At 42.7% G+C, this 19,380-nt stretch overlaps 1 protein-coding gene across 1 annotated transcript; it reads left to right on the forward strand.

Moving 5' to 3' along the window:
- Nucleotides 1-10,649: 10,649 nt before the first annotated feature.
- On the forward strand, nucleotides 10,650-11,544 carry tcf21 (transcription factor 21; the record flags this gene model as incomplete). Its single annotated transcript, XM_080832746.1, has 2 exons — nucleotides 10,650-11,078; nucleotides 11,455-11,544. The coding sequence occupies 2 exons, from the start codon at nucleotides 10,650-10,652 to the stop codon at nucleotides 11,542-11,544; spliced, it is 519 nt and encodes a 172-aa protein (XP_080688872.1).
- Nucleotides 11,545-19,380: the final 7,836 nt, after the last annotated feature.

Here is a 19,380-nt window from a genome sequence, read left to right on the forward strand (position 1 = left end):
CCCGGCAAACAGATCACAACAAAAAACAAATTAAATTACTACTTGTAATTTAGTACCGCAACATCAAATGTGTTTCCTGTTTGCCGAGTGGATGCATGTACGGCCACGGCAAACAGATCACAACAAAAAACAAATTAAATTCCTACTTGTAATTTAGTACCGCAACATCAAATGTGTTTCCTGTTTGCCGAGTGGATGCATGTACGGCCCCGGCAAACAGATCACAACAAAAAACAAAATGTTCAATGCCAGAAAAACTAAACATATCTAAGTATTGCAATATGCAACAGGCAAACCGACACACAGATGACATGTCCCTGGTTGGTGAAATGATTCATCTGTGTGTTTGTTCGTGCTGATTCCCGACTAACAGACCTGCAGACTGATTCGTCATTTCCTGTTTGTTAGATGGATCAGGAGGAGCCTCCTGGGCCTGATTACTCCCCTCCTCAGCCCGCCCCGAAACGCCCCTGCAGACCGGCTCCAGAGCAACACCAGCATCGCCCACGCCGCCCTGCTCCCCATCCTGGGCCCTCAACTCAGTCATCATCCCCTTGACGACTTCTCCCGCTGGATGTGACGACCCCCACCCTGGTCATCGGCAGCTCCATGGTCCGAGATGTCCACACCCCCCCCTTCAACAAGCGGCCCCTGCAAGGTCCACTGCCTCCCCGGAGCCAGGCGTGTTCCAATCGCTGATGGATGTGGAACTTTCCCTCCCCACCCCCACCACTCTGCACGTAGTCTCTCTACCTGGTCTACCTAGAGAAACCCTCGGCCAACCGCTCCCACTGCCACTGCATTGCCGTACACCTACTCTACCCAATACCCTATGCTAGCATTTATGTACAATATACATTATTGCCTCCACCGAAATGTTTCTCTGTCCCTACATCCCCTACCCCTGTAACAGTAACCCTATTGCCACAGTAATCTGGTCTTGTCTGTATCATGTCCCACCTTCCTGTCTCCACCCGGCCGACCTCAAGCAGATGGGTCCCCCCTTATGTGCCGTGGTTCTGCTCAAGGTTTCTTCCTGCCTAACAGGGAGTTTTTTCTTGCCCCTGTTGCCGTTGTGCATGCACTAAGGGGGTTCAGGCTCTGGGCTCTGTTAAGCGCCGAGAGGCAATTGTATTGTTATGGCGCTATACAAATAAAATTGAATTGAATTGAATTGAATTGAATGATTAGATTGACAGCTGGCTCCCTGATCCGGCGCTGGCCAGTTACAACACCAGCACACTGAGCCATGAAACCCATCAGAATTAGCTCTGTCACACACACACACACATACACATACACACACAAACACACACACACACACACACACACACACACACACACACTCAAATGCGTCTCTTGGCGGGCCTCAGACGGTGGTGCGTCACACAGAGAAGTGCTCCAGGGTGGAGTCGATCAAACCCCGGCTTGTAGATTCGGTTGATGCAGAGCCACTTGCCGAGAAAATGTTTACCTTACACTGACACAGCTGGGCCCGAAGAACACAACAGCACGAAGCTGGAAAGACTCAACTTTTCCAAGATGACCATTTGATTTTATCACTCTCTAGTTACTGACATTACTATTGCAATAAGGATTGTTGTTAATATTATTATTATTATGTTCATCTGTAATTCGGTATTAATTGTGCCTTCAAAGGTTATTTTTGTGTCATCTGACAACATAAACTGGAGAGTAAATGAAGTTAATCTGTCTTTCAGGGATGAGTCGTTTGCAGGTTCTGACCCAGTCCGGTCACGGGTCAGTTCTTGGCTTGGGTCAGATGCCATTTGGATAAGGAAAGGAACTCCAATCCATTCCATTTAACTACAAAAAATGCACTGTAAAAATGACAACTAGTAACCTTATAATTTCGTCTAATTAATAATAAAGCTATGCCATTTGCATAGAAAAAAAAACCCAGCAAAACTCTCTATCGCTGCCCTCACAAGTATTTCCAAAACAGTATCACAAGGATTATTGAGTTGCAATTACAGCAGAATTATTTTCCAAAGATTTGTGATTGAAATCCCACTCACTATTTGTAAGAGTCAGTTAATTGCTCCTTATGGTTCTCTAGCTGTTGTCTCTAGCTGTTGTCTCTAGCTTGGGTGAGGAATATTACTCATAGAAATGTATTCACAAAGGATTCAAAATGAATGGCTAACTCATTTGTACCAATGTTTTTGTTCTCTAAATGTTTCATTTGATCTCAAAACTGTGTTAAGGTGTAGCTATGAGTGGTCCGGAGCAACCTTACGAAAGCATCTCTACAGGAGGTATCCCTTAACTAAGGACACTCTGGGGAAAGCCTTGGAACGTTAAGGCACAGCTTAAGGGATAGTTTAGGAATGACGGAGCATTAGAAACACTTTGGGAAACCTACCACTGTTCCCTTCTCCTCTCTTCTCTTAGTTTTCTCTAATTTAACACAGTTCAAAACAGCTTTTTGTCTACCTAATGTCTTCTTCTGTCGTGATGTCGTTCGTCGTTCTATGTCCCTCATCCCTCTCTTCACCTCACTTCCTTCTCTCTCTCGCTTAACTTAACCCCCCCACACACACACACTCTGACAGCACACACACCCACCCACACAGACCCCCCTCCCCATTCACGCTCTCTGCACACACACCCTCTACACCCACCCACACATTCACAGTACGCAAACACTGACCCATCACACACTCAGCGCCCCCACACACACACACACACACACACACACACACACACACACACACACACACACTCTCTGAGGCAGAGAGCAGCATGAGTATAGTGTTTCGTGCACCTGGTGGAAGGGTGTGGGGTGTGTGTGTCTGTGCTCTGACTGATGAAGCCAAGATCACAGGGCTGAATTGGATATAACCCAATTAAAGACGACCTGGGTTTATTTTAACGAGTGTGGGTGTGACTGATGGTCTGTGTGTGTGGGTGTGTGTGTGTCTGTGTGTGTGTGTGAGTGAGTAATGGTCTCTATGTGAGTGTGTGTGAGAGTATGAGTGACGCTGTGTGTGTGTTATAGTGTGTGTGTGTGTGAGATTGTGTATGTGTATGTGTGTGTCAGTGACGATCTGTGTGTGTGTGTGACTGTGAGTGATAATGTGTAGATAATTTGGAGAGTCTCAGCTGTGTGTCACTAAGATGCTGATAAACACACCTTCAGGATCATCACAAGGCCTCTATCTCACTCCACATCATCTGTAATGTGTGTGTGTGTGTGTGTGTCTCTGTGTGGCTTATGTGTGAAAGAAAGGAAGAGATAGAAAGAAAAAAAACACAGACAGAAAGAAAATGTGTGTGTGTGTGTGTGTGAGAGAGAGAGGGAGAAAGAGAGAAGAAGAGTGAAAGAGAGCGGGAGACAGAAAGAGAATGTTAAATTGAGTATCTGTGTGTGGGTGTGTGTGTGTGTGGGGGGGGGGGGGGGGGGGGGCACATGTGTGTTTCCAGACACGCTTGCCTTATGTGTGTTATTGTACACTGACCTCTTTAAGAGAACCTTGTGTCTAGCTGCACTCCGAGATGAAGGCCTGTGGTATGTGATAGGGAACATCCAGGACAGTTTGTTTGCATTTCACACAGCTCTGACCCAATTAGAAGACAAATGATCAAGGTGTTTTTATATATGACTTCAGCACTGATAACACTCCATGGAAAGTTTTCAACACTGTCCCATCTATCCAAGGGCTACATTACAATTGAGACATCATCAGGGATTAACAAAAAACCCTGTTCCTTCATCAAATCATTTATTATTATCCCTGTACATACACATGTTTCATTCAGTGGTTTCACATCATCTCTGCTGTTTCTCCCATTTGCACATAGTCAATGTGTGTGTGTGTGTGTGTGTGTGTGTGTGTGTGTGTGTGTGTGTGTGTGAGTGTGTGTGTGTGTGTGTGTGTGTGTGTGTGTGTGTGTGTGTGTGTGTGAGTGTGTGTGTGTGTGTGTGTGTGTGTGTGTGTGTGTGTGTGTGTGTGTGTGTGTGTGTGTGTGTGTGTGTGTGTGTGTGTGTGTCTGTGTGTGTGTCTGTGTGTGTGTCTGTGTGTGTGTGTGAAGATTTGGATGAATCCATGCCTGGGTCTGTGTATCACAAGTAGTGATGGTAGTAGGTAGAAGTAATATGCGGTGTGTGTGTGTGTGTGGTGTGTCTGGGCTCGTTATCCTGGTCCTGCTCTGTGTCTCAGTCTGGGACTTACATTTACAAACACAGTGGAGTGGATAGGGAGAGCCCTGCCTCACACTCATCACACACACACACACACACACACACACACACACACACACACACACACACACATGCGCAAACATCATTAAGGCTGTAAAGCCTCACAGGCACTACATTTAAAAAGAAAGGCAGAAGAGGGAAGCTGAAGAGAATCCTGCATTTATTTTAACTTTTACTTTATTGTATGTTTTTCATCTTTATTTCTTCTGTCAGCACACAAAAAAATGTCTTATTATGTAAAATACATCTCCACTGGAGTCTACAGTAGTCTGTCTCACTTCTGAAAAAAGCTGACAGTGTATGACAGTGTACTACAACTAAACTCTGCACTGTGTTGACACAACTTCGCAGTTTCTCAACTTTGAGAACGTTGGTTGTGATGAGAGAGAGAGAGAGAGAGAGAGAGACGCGCATTCTTCGGGAGTGCGTCGACCTTGGTGGACAACGAGTCTCTCGCTGCGGTCCAGTGTGACAGAGGTAATCCCCTCGCGACGCAGAGTGCCCGCACGCAGCTGCACAACATCTCGTTAACATCCGACAAGCCACTTGGCCTCGCGGACAGCTCCTGTTACACGACGACGTCCTTGCCTGTATCCCCTCTGAAGGGTCTTTATCTTCATGGGCGCGAGAACAGACCAGCCCGCGCGACGGGTGTCGCTCGTGATGCATAAGCACGCAAAACAAGAAAACTAGCTCGCGTTTTGTCAGTCGGTCTCTCACGGGATAATTGCATGCACTGTGTACTCCCTTCTGGGGGAGATTGCGCACACCGCATTCCAGCGATGTTCACTTATCCCACTCCCTCTTCCAGGGCGAAGGAGGAAGTGGTCCAATTCAGTGACTCATTGCTCTGTAGTTGCAAGGGGCATGTAGAAATGAGACTTTTACAGTGAGGGAAGGAAGGAAGGACTTTAAGGTAGCATTCTGACAGTTATTGTAAGTGTGTGTGTCTGTGCACATGGCTGCATGTCTGTGTGTGAGTGTGTGTGTGTGTGTGTGTGTGTGTGTGCGTGTGCGCGTGTGTGTGTGTGTGTGTGTGTGTGTGTGTGTGTTTGTTTGTGTGTTTGTGTGTGTGTGTGTGCGTGTGTGTGTGTGTGTGTGCGTGTGCGTGTGCGTGTGCGTGTGCGTGTGTGTGTGTGTTTGCATGTGTTTGAGTGTGTGTGTGGAGGGGGTATGCATGGATTTGTGTGTGTGTGCCCGTGCCCGTGCCCTAGTGTGTTTGGGTGTGTATACTATGCACAGTAGGTCCTAACCATGATGGTGCTGCTAGGATTGAAGTGGAGTTGTCCTTATCAGCTGTTATCAGAAATTATCTCCTACCCTAACACTGTATTATCATTCATTCACAAACACCCACTCATTCACAAACACACGGACACACACACACACACACACACAACCATCTCTCACAACAAACCCAAAGACAGAGATGGATGAACAGATGGCCTCAACTTCACCTCTTTCTAGCTCTCTGCCTCTTCTAACTCTGTTGCTCATGTATGCATACATACACACACACATGCACACACACACACACACACACACACACACACACACACACACACACACACACACACACACACACACACACACACACACACACACTCACATACACCCACACACACACACACGTGCACACACATACACAGTGAGAGAAAGAGTGAAACGGAGAAAGTGAGCTAGAGAGATGAAGAGAGGTAACTAGAGAGAGAAGGGGAAAAAATAACAACCAGCGAGAAAAGAGATCAAATAAATCAAAATGGGGTTCAGACAAAAAGACAGAGATGGGCAGATAAGCATGGAGAGAGAGAGAGAGAGAGAGAGAGAGAGAGAGAGAGAGAGAGAGGGAACGGGAAAGAGAGAGGGAGAGAGAGAAGGAGGAGAGAGAGGAAAGGGGAGAGAGGGGGTGATAGAGAGAGAGAGAGAGAGAGAGACTTTTAAGAGTGACACTGGTTATGTTACTTCCGGACTCTTTCATTTTAGCTTGGCCAAAAAAATAAATATATATATGGTCTTTCCTTGCAACTGAATATTTAGAACCACAATAAACAAATTCCGCTGAAAAAATAGGGGGAGAGGGGTAAGAGAGAGAGAGAAAGAGAAGGAGAGAGAGAAAGTGGGAGAGTGGGTAAGAGAAAGAGAGAGAGCAATAGAGACTACTATTATTATCAATTGATCACAGATCTTTGTCTAGTCACCATTTGCGCGATGAAAGTCCAAAATGAACAGTGACTTGGTGAAAAGCATATTCAACTGTAATTATCAAAAATTTCTTTCAGAAATGTAAACACGTGCACAGCTCCTTCTTTTGTTGGGAGTACTTGACTCCAAAGTTAAACATCGTCTTTGAAAAAGTAAACTCAAGTCTACTAAATGCTACATCTAGCAATTCAAAGAGAGGAGTCAGTCTAGCACATAGAAGATAGAGAGAGAGAGAAAGAAAGAGCAATAACGAGAGAGAGAGAGAGAGAGAGAGAGAGAGAGAGAGAGAGAGAGAGAGAGAGAGAAAGAACTACTCCAGTTGTTGCTATCTGTCACCCTGCCATCACTGTGAGGTGGTGGTTACCACCCGATAGGCTCTGATTACAGCGACCTTTGACCCTGGATGGCTAATTAGCGTTATCCCGTTTATAACAATGCAGTCATTTAGCTTCCTCACCTTTTCCTAACCTACCACACACACACACACACACACTTGCGTGGGGATGGAAACACCATGACTAATGGAAAATGTCACCAACTTTGAGATAGTGATTTGACAATACTGATAAACTGCAATACATATCATACAGTGTTTGTATTACATGCATATCATTTGTCAGTGCTATTGTCTTTGGTGCCCAGATAGTGTACTTTCTTTGTATTTTGTCAAATACTGAAACAAATGAATAGGAACACATATGATCCTCACACAATGTATTATGACTATGAAATGAAATGTATTTAGCCGGGAAAATATTTAACTAACAATTTTGACATTTTTTTTTTTACCCTTTTGTTACTTACAGAAGACTCTTTAATCCTGAGTAATCAACCATTCTGAAATGTATTTTTATTGTAGGAATCTAACATAAATACAAAGAAAATAAATGAAAGAATGACAATATTATTTCAATATGCTGTTATAAAGACAGTGCTTAAGAGTTGACAATGGAACACTCATGTTGGCTGATAGAAGTGAATTAAAAATTGTCATAATGTTCTCTGTACATCTCTGTTAGTATACATATATGTAATGTACATATACTTTTAAGATAAATAATAGATAATAATATTGCAGTTATTAAATGGCTCAAAACACACCAGTGCGTGTTGCGTGTGCGTGTGCGTGTGCGTGTGCGTGTGTGTGTGTGTGTGATGCATGCATGCGTCATGCATTACGTACGTAAACCCTCAGCAAAGCCTGTTTCCCTCTTTGTATTGGTAATGCGATGGTGTGTGTGTCTGAGGTTAATAGCTGGTCAGGAAAGGTTCCCACAGATGAGGAGGACAGACTGAGATTAAACTGGAACTGCTGGAGAATCACTGTTGCTATTTTCATCTCCCTGTACAGCGCATCTAAGGGACTATCCATCTCCCTCCCTCCTCCTCCTCCTCCTCCTTCTCCTCCTCCTCATTCTCCTTCTATTTTCCTTTCCTGAGTGCCTTGATTCGCAGCCCACCCAAGAGATGGAGGCAGAGAGAGAGAGAGAAAGAGAGACAGATAAAAGTGACAGAGAGAGAGGATACAGAGTAGGGGACAACGTGTGTCTCTGTGTGTGTGTGTGTGTGTGTGTGTGTGTGTGTGTGTGTGTGTGTGTGTGTGTGTGTGTGTGTGTGTGAAAGAGAGCAAGAGAGAGAGGGAGATAGAGAGACGCCTACACCTTCAACCTTGTTCTACTTAACCCTTACCTGCCTCCTCAGTGTACTATTTTGTCATTCCCCACTATCTCTTGCCAAACACCTCTCTTTCCCTCTCTCTATCTCTCTCTCTCTCACACACACAAACACTCGCACACACACACACACACACACACACACACACACACACACACACACACACACACACAGGGTGGGGGTGTAAGAATGTGTGATGATATAGAAACAAAAAAACATATTTTGTATACATTATATTTTGTTTTTATTCAAACAAAAGAACAAGGCTGTAAACAAGCAGGTGTCTAGCATGTCTGCAATCTGCACTTGTATTCTGTAAATTACTTATTTGTGATGGGATTTTAGTTCATGACCGGAGCATCCTTTGCGACAGAAAACCGGAATTTCGTGGTCATAGTTCACTTCTCCAGGGAACATGTCTCTGTATCCACCATTCTGCACCACCACTTTGAAAGGAATTTAGCTTTTTTCTCTTCTGGGGCATTCGAAAACGCAAATCCTGATTAGTGAGCGTAATTCTATCAGGCACATATTGGCGTGATATCCATTAGTGCCTGCACTAAAGTAAAAGAATCGGTGGAATTTTTTTCAGAGGTGGACCACCTGAAACCGCCCACATGAGTCGTAGCAGTCATCGCCCTTGTTAAAGGCTTCTCCTGTCGGACTCTTAACCTCCTGCCTTGGGGCTTTTCAGGATCCTGATGTTTTGGTTTGACCGGGGGCGGATTGGTCGAGAGCTGGTGTGGACTGATAGAAAACGCCAAACAGTGTCTTTGGGGACCCTGGGTATCCGTTACACGCACGTTTCCAGAGGCGCCAGTGGGCCATTCGACCCTGTTCTCGCGGGAGGCCATTAAATGGGCTTTGGTGCTGAAAGCCGGAGCCAGCCCTCCCCCGTAATTAAGTTACATGGTGTGGGTGCCTTTCTCATGGAAGATACAGGTCGATAAATTATGAACGGTTGGTTGGTAAACCAACAAATCCACCGCTACCGACACAACTGAATCCACCTGCTTATGCAGAACAGGTGGTGCTATCACATCATTCATTAATCGATGAACACTTTTATTATAATAAAAAAAGTTTCGATAATATATTTACACAATTGCATAAAATATTAGGCTTTTTATAGCCTGATAACACTTTAAATCATTAGTCTATTATAGGCTAGTCTAAAATCGAGCGCTGCACTTATTTGCTGTCCCAAAGATGAGTAAGTGCTGTTTAAATTAGCATTTTACAGTGGAGTTCTTTGCCTACTGAAATTGTATTAATAAGTCTACTACCGTTTTTCTTGAAACGCTTAAACTTTACTGGGCCTAACTAAACATGCTAAACCATGAGGCCATCTATCAAAAGAAAGACACATTTCCCAAAACTATAAACACTATTCCCCGGTTTTATATTGTTAAATCCATGGAAATTATTTTGCTGGATTATACGTTCTTTATCAATTTACTAGTTTTACAGTAGGCTATTCTACGTTCTACTTTTCACTGAAATTCAGTTTATTTTCCCACAATACATTTAACTTTTTTGAAAATATGTGGCTTTACATTGTGTTTAACGTGTAAAGAGGCTGCTCTGAAGGAAAGCGCTATTACTCAGGAACAGATTTTTTTCTGGTAGCCTAGTGCTTTGAATTGATCTCACCAGAGTGTAATGACTGTTGTTCATAAGTATTTAATGACTTTTGTGTGATGTCTGAGGGCAAAGTTTGGTTTAGATGTAAAATGTTTTTGATTAGAGTCTGGTTTTGACATGGAAGTTTGAAGTTTGTGAAGATGAGTGTGCATTTATCCATAGGTTTAGAGTTTGGGGAAATGGAGCATAATTTCAAAAAAAAATTCCATTGTCATTTCTTTTACTTTTGACTTCTGAAGCGCTAAATCGATTTTTCAGAGTAACCTGAAATAACTAGTATTTTTTAACATATTAAATCATATACATTATGAATTACAATCTGTAGTCTATAGAAGTTCAGAATCAAAATAAATTAGGCTAAATTAACATGTCTCATTTCATATAATTAATTTCACTTTTGTCTTTGCATCTTAGAATAATATTATATAAACCTCCAGGCTTGCATACCGATCTTTATTTGCCACAAAAAAAGGTTTGTACTCCAGGTAAGAACATTGGGTTTCAATAAAGGCAGGTGCCAAAGAACCGTTACAATCACGCACGACGTTAGGAGCTTATTAGAGATAACATCTTTAATGAAACAAGCACACTTTGTTGTCCGAATTACCTATATGGGACACATCTCTTGCAGCTGATGAAGTAAGTAAGTAAGACCCATGCCAGTACATACCCTAACACAATTTCTGGAGATAACGGTACCCTCCTTGGCCTCGTGGTCACGCCCCTACCGCACGCTGAATAAATACTGGACTTGTTCTGTAGACGTGCCTCATGATATCTCTCATCCTCCGCCCGCACATGACTCGACAAACAGACGTCCCCTCCCTCGACACACATGTTCTGAAGCCGCGTGAGCACCGAATCTGCTCCTGTCATCCTTCCCGCCCGCTCGGTCCAGCTAGCCATGTCTACAGGTTCTATCAGCGACGTCGACGACTTTCAGGATGCGGAGCTCTTGGATGGCCTTCTGGGGGGGGAGGAAAGCACCGAGGAAAGCTCCAACTGTGAGGGCGCGGGCGCCCCAGAACATTCCGGAACAGCCACTTCTGCTAAACGAAGGAAAACGTCATCTTCGCGGAAATCGGCAACTAACGGTGTAGCTCACGAGGGCAAACAGGTCTCGAGAAATGCGGCCAACGCCAGGGAGAGAGCAAGGATGCGCGTGCTCAGCAAAGCCTTCTCGCGGCTGAAGACAACTTTACCTTGGGTGCCAGCGGACACTAAACTCTCAAAACTGGACACATTACGGTTAGCCTCCAGCTACATTGCACATCTCCGACAAATACTGGCCAGTGACAAATATGATAACGGATACATCCATCCTGTTAATCTGGTAAGAACACAACCTGTTGTTAAACCACAACACTTACAATTAGCCTACTCTAAAAAAAATATTTTTCTACAATATAATTCATTATTGTATATAATTGGTGGTTTTGTAACAGCCTACTCTAAACATTACCCTGTATTATGCTAATTAACACCTTTTTAGCTGTATGCCTTCTTCAAAAAGGCCTATGTTCTGTGAGATCCGGTGTCTTAAAGCCCACTGTGCTGCTTGCCATACTCTGCCATGCATTGCAGGAGCATTTTTTTAAAAACAAAACCTTTGCGAAAAAGGAAATAAACGAATGATGAAGGTATTTTGTCTTGTGTATTAGATACATATAGACAGATAAAGTATCTTACATCCCATTCTATGCTTGCAGACTTGGCCTTTCATGGTGGCTGGGAAGCCGGAAAATGACCTGAAAGAGATGCTCAACTCCACCCGATTATGTGGGACAACGGCATCCTGAGCTTTCCATGTGACTTTCCAAAGACTGGGACTTAATTTTCAAATTCTCTTCCTTCCTCTATTTTTGTTATCATCTTCGTCAGCAGTGGCGCGTCATCTCCTTTGAAAGTGACACGAGTGGGAATAATTGAGGATTAACCTCACACACATTCCCGTATGAAGAAATTATTATTTTATATTTAAGAATACGTATGGTCCCGCTGGTTCGGGACGTGCAATTTGTATGACTGTTCTCTCTATTTTTACTTGTTTGATTTCTATTTTGTTAATTTTCGTATTAGTAAACAAAAGTTTTCTGAACTATTTTTAAAATGTACAGACAGTAGCTGCTTTTAATGCCATTGGTCTGCTTCTGTGACCTGCAAACGAAATTGCTAGTGTCTCCCTTTTAAAAGTAGAAATATTGCAAATAAAAAGAAATTGTATTCTTACAAATTATTTCATGCTCTGTGTAGCCTACTTAATTCAACACGAAATTCTGTGATCCAGGTTAGTGTGATTAATTCGTTTTGGGTTGACCCGATGGCCTTTGCTATCCATAGCTGTTTTCTTTTTCCTTCTTTTAGTTCGAATTTCTTGAAGACGTGGCGATCCTTTGTAGAAAGCAGTCTACTCGAATGAGAGATAAGAGTGGAGGCCGATTTGTTTTCTTACTGGGTAGAGGTATACCCGCGTTTGCTGCACTGCGACGATATGCTTGCAATTAGTAAAACAAACAACTGCTATCACTTCCACAAGCTGATAATTAATTAGACAAAAACAAATCGCTTCAGACCGGAGTTGGGAGTGATCCTATATCCTTTGACGCTGGAATAACAACGCCTCCTAAAAGCCAAGTGCTATACCTGTTAGGAACTACACAGTGAGTAACGCGTTATGGACAGAGCTCTCCCCCACTCTATCTCTCTCTCTGCGTGCGCATTGTTTAAGGTCGGTCGATTCTTTGAAAACTGTAAATCTGCGCGAGACTGCTAATCCTGCTCCAGACTTGGTTGTTTAATTCCGCAGGGTTGTGACCGCGAGTGTTTACATTGCCTCGACAGATATTTATGCGCCACTTCTTGAGCCTGCGCTGGGAATGGGAGTAACCCCTAACGAGAGGTAGCCTTGCTTTACCACGGGCCTGGATCCGCGTGTGTTCCTGCCGTGGTGAGTGTAGCCTACAAAAATAAAAGCCCCCGCATTCAGACGAAAAAGGGAAAAACCTTAAACGAGAACTGAGAAGCACAGAAAGAGGCCCCGGGCCGCCTCTAATGGCGTAAGACCATAACAAACTCGTCGCCATTTATCATGGAGTAGTGTTATTGTAAGGAGTGCTCCTTGGACTGATTCCGTCAGCGCATTTTACAGGACAATCCAGAGCATATCTTTCACATGACTTTCAGTCGCTTCTGAATAAACGTTTTGTTGTTCCCAGGTCTAGTTCAGCAGTTGTCACCATCAAGTAAAGACATAGATTTACGTCTTTGGCATTTTCAACCTTTCTAATTGCATTAAAACTACTACACATGGCCGTTCGAACTAAGTGAATACCAAGTCTGGGAAATAAGCTACTGTTAAATAACAGGCTACCTAGGGGTGATTGGCATAATGTGCCTATGCGAGCTGAATTGTCAACTGTTCCTAACTGTAATTTTCTGCCAAGGATACATTGCTAGCGTGCTGACTCAGTAGGCCTACCCTTTCTGGGTCAGTGTAAACCTCTTTTAACTTCTATTTCCGTGGACTATTTTTCAGTCTGTTTTGACTTCTGTACACATTTTTTGAAAAGTTCTGAGCATGAATCCGGAAGGCAATTTTATGTGTTCTGTGATAGCCTATCATCTCGGGGGAATCAAAGGGCTGGCAGTAAACGACCGTTCCATACATTCGAACATCCACCTCTCTCTTTCTCGTTTTTCCTCTTTTCTCCTCTCGATCTCTCTCTCTCTCTCTCTCTCTCTCTCTCTCTCTCTCCCTCTATCTCTAGTCTTTCGCCTTATTTTTAAATAGATGTGTGTTGCAATAAGAGCTTCCTTCGTACTTCCTCTGCGAGGCGCCCTCACCCTATACATCAGAGAGATGTGGCATGCTCCTCAATCACCCTGGGACCACCGGAGAGAACATAAACTTGGCCGCTCGTCCAGACCCAGCTGCAACGCTGCCCGGTCATGCACAGTGTAGCAACGGAGAAGAAGGCGGGGTGGATGGGGCGGGTGGTGGTGGTCATTAGTGAGATAGAGGGGGCCCTGGATTCCCATGAAACTGGGGGAAGATGTCTAATTGTTTTGTTGGAAGGTTGCCCAAAGATTTTCCCCTCTCTCCCTTTCTCTCACTCACTCACTCTCTCTCACACACACACACACACACACACACACACACACACACACACACACACACACACACACACACACACACGCGCACTCACTCTCTCAAAACCTAACGGTAGAAGGGATAGAGAGAGAGGGCATACAGACTCGAGACTCTGTTGCACAGTGTGTGTGTGTGTGTGTGTGCGCGCGCGCGCGCGTGTGCTTTCAGTTTACGATGGTAAGGGGTTGTGTGGTCAGGATTTTAGTATAAGCTTCCAAAAACAGACAGCGCATCTGGACTCGATCTTCTGCGGTCACCTTTACGCAAGTATTTTTGTCGTTTAAAGTTAGGACCACAAATCTGAAAAGAAACACTTGGAATGCATTTCAACTCTTTGGCGGCGACCTATGCTGGCTTTCAGCACCGTCCCCTTTGAACAGCGACTCCCCCACACGCCTATAACGTACTGTACATAAAGCCCCAAAGGAGTTTTATGATTCACACACGCTAATGCAGATTTCGATTCACATGGGCGTTTTTAGCTATTGAAAAGATTACGGGCTAAGACAAGTGTGACTGGCGCTTTTTGGGGGGTGATAAAGAGACTCGGATTGGTTGGGGAGGTATATCTACCTAGATATTAAGATTGCATGCGTGACAATAGACAAACAATAGTGTTTTCTTCTTCAAGTTTGCTTTGGCAATACTGTTTCTTATAGTTGTGTCAATAAAGCAAGTCTATTTGAACCTAACTAAACCAAGAGAGAGCGAGAGAGAAACCTTCACTTCACGTCAGTTCACTGTAGTTAATGAGCTCAGGTTGCTATATTACAGTCACGTCAGGAAACGTTTTTTTTGTACATCAACATAATAAGATAGATTGTGTTACTGTTACACCCAAGCTCTATGATTTAGCCTACATTCTTCTCTTCTTGAAATAGCAAAGAACGCTTATTTTAAACGGAGCTTCTCAGCTGGGAGCGCGCGTCACCCAACGGTGTATGCACCGTGCAGCGCTTAACTACTCCACCCTCATTAGGACGCTGCAAGTAGAGTTCCACTCTTCTCCACATTCTGTTTGGTGCTTTGCCATAAACACTTCTGTTTTCAGGGACTATCTGGTTGCAACTGTAGTAACAACAGCACATCTAAAAAGTAGAGAAATGTTATCATATCATGTCTTTACTTGCTATCGTTATTATTATTTACTTTATTATATTTATTATGGTGTTGTTGTTGTAGATTATCTTTTATGAACAATCTGCCATGTATGCATGCCATTGCCAGTCTACGGTGTAATTTCATTGACGCAACAACAATGATCACAGAGATTTAGGCTAGGCTAATTTGATTTGAAGCAGCACTCTTTCAAAACGACGGCTGAATGTGTGCTCTTACAAATGTTTGCGAACACTAGTTGCACTAAAAAAAACTATAGAATGTGTGACATGCACTGTGCTTTATTGACACAATGAGTGTTAGGTGAAAATTCACCCTAGTTACCTCAGGACACCGGGGCTGCATATACAGTGCCCTGCACTGTAAAACCTGATAAGTTAACTTTACTTAAAAAAATTGTGGAAACCGATTACCTTGAAAAAATTGAGTAAAAGAACTTATTTTTTTAAGTTAAACTGAGTGTTTTGTTCACTTAAAATAAACTAGCACACGGTGAGTAGGCAATACTCAGTTCACTTCAGTTGTGAAAATAAGAGAAAACTAAGTTTAGTGTACTTGGCACACTGAAGTAAAGTGAACTTGACACAAATAAAGGCATTTACCAAAAGAAACTAAGTTCTCATAACTCAAGTACATGAGTAAAAAGCAATCAGCAATACTACATTCTTTTAAGTGAGAAAACTAAGCTTAGTGTACTTGGCACACTGAAGTAAAGTGAACTTGACACAAATAAAGGCACTTACCAAGGAAACTAAGTTCTCATAACTCAAGTACATGAGTAAAAAACAATCAGCAATACTACATTCTTTTAAGTAAATTGAACTCAAAAACCCTGCAATTGTAAGTTCTGTGAACTTGGATAAAATGAGGAAACCGATTACCTGGAAATACGTAAGTTTATTGAACTTCTGAAGAGTAAGCAGCAGGCACACAAATGGAAAATACTCTTGTGGAAGAGCATCACAAACACTATATTCTCCATAAAAAAAACAGAAACATCTTGTTTCCACTGTATGGAATGGAAAAAAATTGTCCAAAGTTTAACTTGACTTAAAAACATAATAATAATAAATAATAATCTCTGATCAGACTAATCCATTGACCTTATGACATCACTGAAATGTTTACTATATACTAAAAACCATAGTTTACAATCTTACAATTGGAGTCTTTTGGCTTCCAGTTCTATGCTCCCTATGAAAATATAGTAAACAACAGAACTTCATTCCTAAATACACAGGATAAGGTGTTACACAGGTCTTGTATTTAAGAATGTACTGAGTACTGATGTTAACTATATACTCCAAACACTGAATATTCCTATTTCCTCTGAATAGAACTGGAAGCCAAAAGACTCTGATTGTACGATTGTAAACTATGGTTTTTCACATCTGATAAATGTATTGGTCTGATCAGACAAAACCAAAGCATTACACATTTTTTTCCAAATGTCTTTTAACAATGAATTCAACTCAGTTATAAAACAACACCTTCAAAACAACAGTGTGTTGTAATGTTATAAAACGGCATAAGAACAGTACATAAATCCCCATTGATCTCATACATGCTCTCCAATATTACTTCTTGTCGGGACACTTTTGACTGATGATCGGGAACAGGACCATCACTGGCAACACAGAACAAACTAAAAGCCAACCTGCTCCTTCTGTCTTTGTGTGTTTCGGGGGGACTGTGTGTGTTGTTTGATGGGGGGTGGTGGGGTGCTGTTCTCTCTCTTTTACTTACACACACACGCACACACTTGAACACACACACACACACACACACACACACACACACACACACACACACACACACACACACACACACCGTTCCAATCACATAAGGAGCTACCTCAAATTTTAACTATATTCTCATTAACCTTATGAGCTCATGAGAGCATTCTTTAAGGTTTGCATTTTTGGGCTGAGTTTGTTTTGCCCAATATCCAAGAGGATCTTTTGAATGAACTCAAACGTATACCTAATTTTTCCCGGATAGTCAAGGTGCAATGCATATACAAGTCCAAATAAAAGACAAAACGCCTCTGGATATGAAGACAAGTCATCCAAGACTAGGTCCCCCTCAAGAATTACCGCAACGCTGGAAGGGTGCAAGTGCAAACTAGCAGAATCAGGCCTTGGATCATCCTCTGGGATGACGGTAAGTATGCCCACTGGCACATGGGCTGAGTCCTCTCCGTTGTCCGAGTCCTGCAAAGAAATCAACACAATAATGTGTGAGACAATAGATGAGGACACAAAATCAGTGAATAGACATACACAAGATGAAGAGTAAGCACGTGTGAGCAAGTCAGCAAAGAGAGAGCGAGAGAGAGAAATCCATCCACCAATAAATGTCTTCTGAAAGTAAAACTATGATGTTAACATGTAAAATGTGTAGTAGTTAACCCAGGAGTGTGTTAAAGAGAAGTGTATAAGGTGGAAATATGGACCATCAAAAGATATTTGCACATTTCCAAAGGATTGGAGGCATTCCATATTCAATGTTCATTCAAAACACTTTTTAGTTACGTGCATTAGGTTTATCAGTTTTATGGCAGTGTTTGTAAGAAATAAATTGAGAATTTTTTTTTTTTTAAACTTACAAAGCAAGTCCTGCAAAACTCACTGTCATCATCTCCAAGAAACATTGGCAGACATCGCAGCACAACGGTCCGTGTCAGAGTGATGTTCTAGACGTGCAAAAACAATTCCAGGGGAAAATTAGAAAATGTACGTTACCGATAACAATAGCTTAAAATGCATGAACACACAAAGGACAAATTAATTAAAAAAGAAACATTTGGACACTCTGCCTTTCAGAGATGTTTTTTGTCATCCTTCATTTCCACTTCTTGAAAGTACCCGACTGTGGGAATAAATTATCAGACTAAACTCCACACTCCGTGAGTACTCAACTGGAATGTGTGTTGGTAACCCTCTGCCTAAAAGAAAAATTCTTGGAATAGCCCCGTCAACCTGAGTATCAATGTGTTGGAGAAAGCCTTCTAGGGATTGGCCCACTTTTCCTCTTTTTGACCTCATCATGTCTATCAGGCTGGGTGTGTGATGGTCCAGTGCTTGATAGAAATTTTGACGAAGATTTGTGCTGGCAACCCTTGAAAATTCATCATAAATCTGAAAACATACACAAACAACTTTCAGCAACAACATTTTATGGGGATGACCTGCTATAAATTGCACTTACAATTAGCTATGCACAGTCTCTTACTTGAGTTTCCGTGAAGAGCGCTGGCCATCGCTCCACCATTCTCGACACAAGTGGTTGCTCCTCTACAATTTCCTTCCTTCTTAGTGCGAAGGTCTGATCCATCTTCCTTCTAATGGCGATCACATCTGGTAAGCTTTTTTTTGCATCCATTTCAAGCTCACGCCTTATTAGCTCAAGAGAGACCTGATCTTCTCCATCCGGGAAATTTGGCAAAAAGTTAGTTTCATATCTTTTGGCTTTTTTTATGTTTCGGCTTGGCGAATCCTCGTCCGGGAATCCCCTTTGCCTCCTGCAGCAATTCACGGTAACATCTGCCATCCCAGATTTCCTTAACTTCGTGCGGTAATTTCCCATTTTAAATTTTAAAGAATTTTTCCAGCCACTATATCCACTCACGGATCCAGGCTCCCTCAAACACGGATGTTTCTTGATGAGAGCCGCTGCTACTTCATCAAAGTGGTGATCTCGGGGGTATGCCATGTACTTGTACATGGCCTCTGCAAGTCTTTCAAGAATGACATGTTTCATGTCCCGTGACATTTGTAACAGCGTGACATCTCTCAAGTAGACAAGGTCACCTTGTCTCAGCCTGTAATTGATGTCGACAGAGAACTCTGGTATATCAAATTCAGGAGGCCAAGGATCATGCCTATTGCTATCTTTGTTTCTTGGGCTCAGTATGTCAGTGCTGCAGGTGCTCAAAGAGCTGGAGTGAGCTGGGGTTAGGGCTAGAGAACTGATGATCTTGACCGTAGGCCGTTCTGGTAGGTCTGACATATCAGTCAGGTTGCAAAGGGCATTGGCAAAGTGAGGGTCTTCATATTGCAGATCGAAATCAAACTGTAATCCCAATTTAAGTTTGAGATCAGAGAGCAATTTCTCCACATTGCTCGGTTTCCCATCTAGAGTGACCTTCCTAATGTCTTCATTAGTCACAAATACACGGACATGCCATTTTTCTTCCATCATCCTACAAAACAGAATAGTTACATTGAGTCACAAAAATATTGAGGATGGCAATACAACATTTACCTGTCAGCTGAGTACTGACACTACACTATTCATACCAAGAATGACAAACTATTTACAACTGATCAAATTAATTGAAGGTAATTACAGGAAAGGCTGCGTA

This window comes from Sprattus sprattus, assembly GCF_963457725.1.
Source record: "Sprattus sprattus genome assembly, chromosome: 2".
In the NCBI taxonomy this organism is placed as follows: Eukaryota; Metazoa; Chordata; class Actinopteri; order Clupeiformes; family Clupeidae; genus Sprattus; species Sprattus sprattus.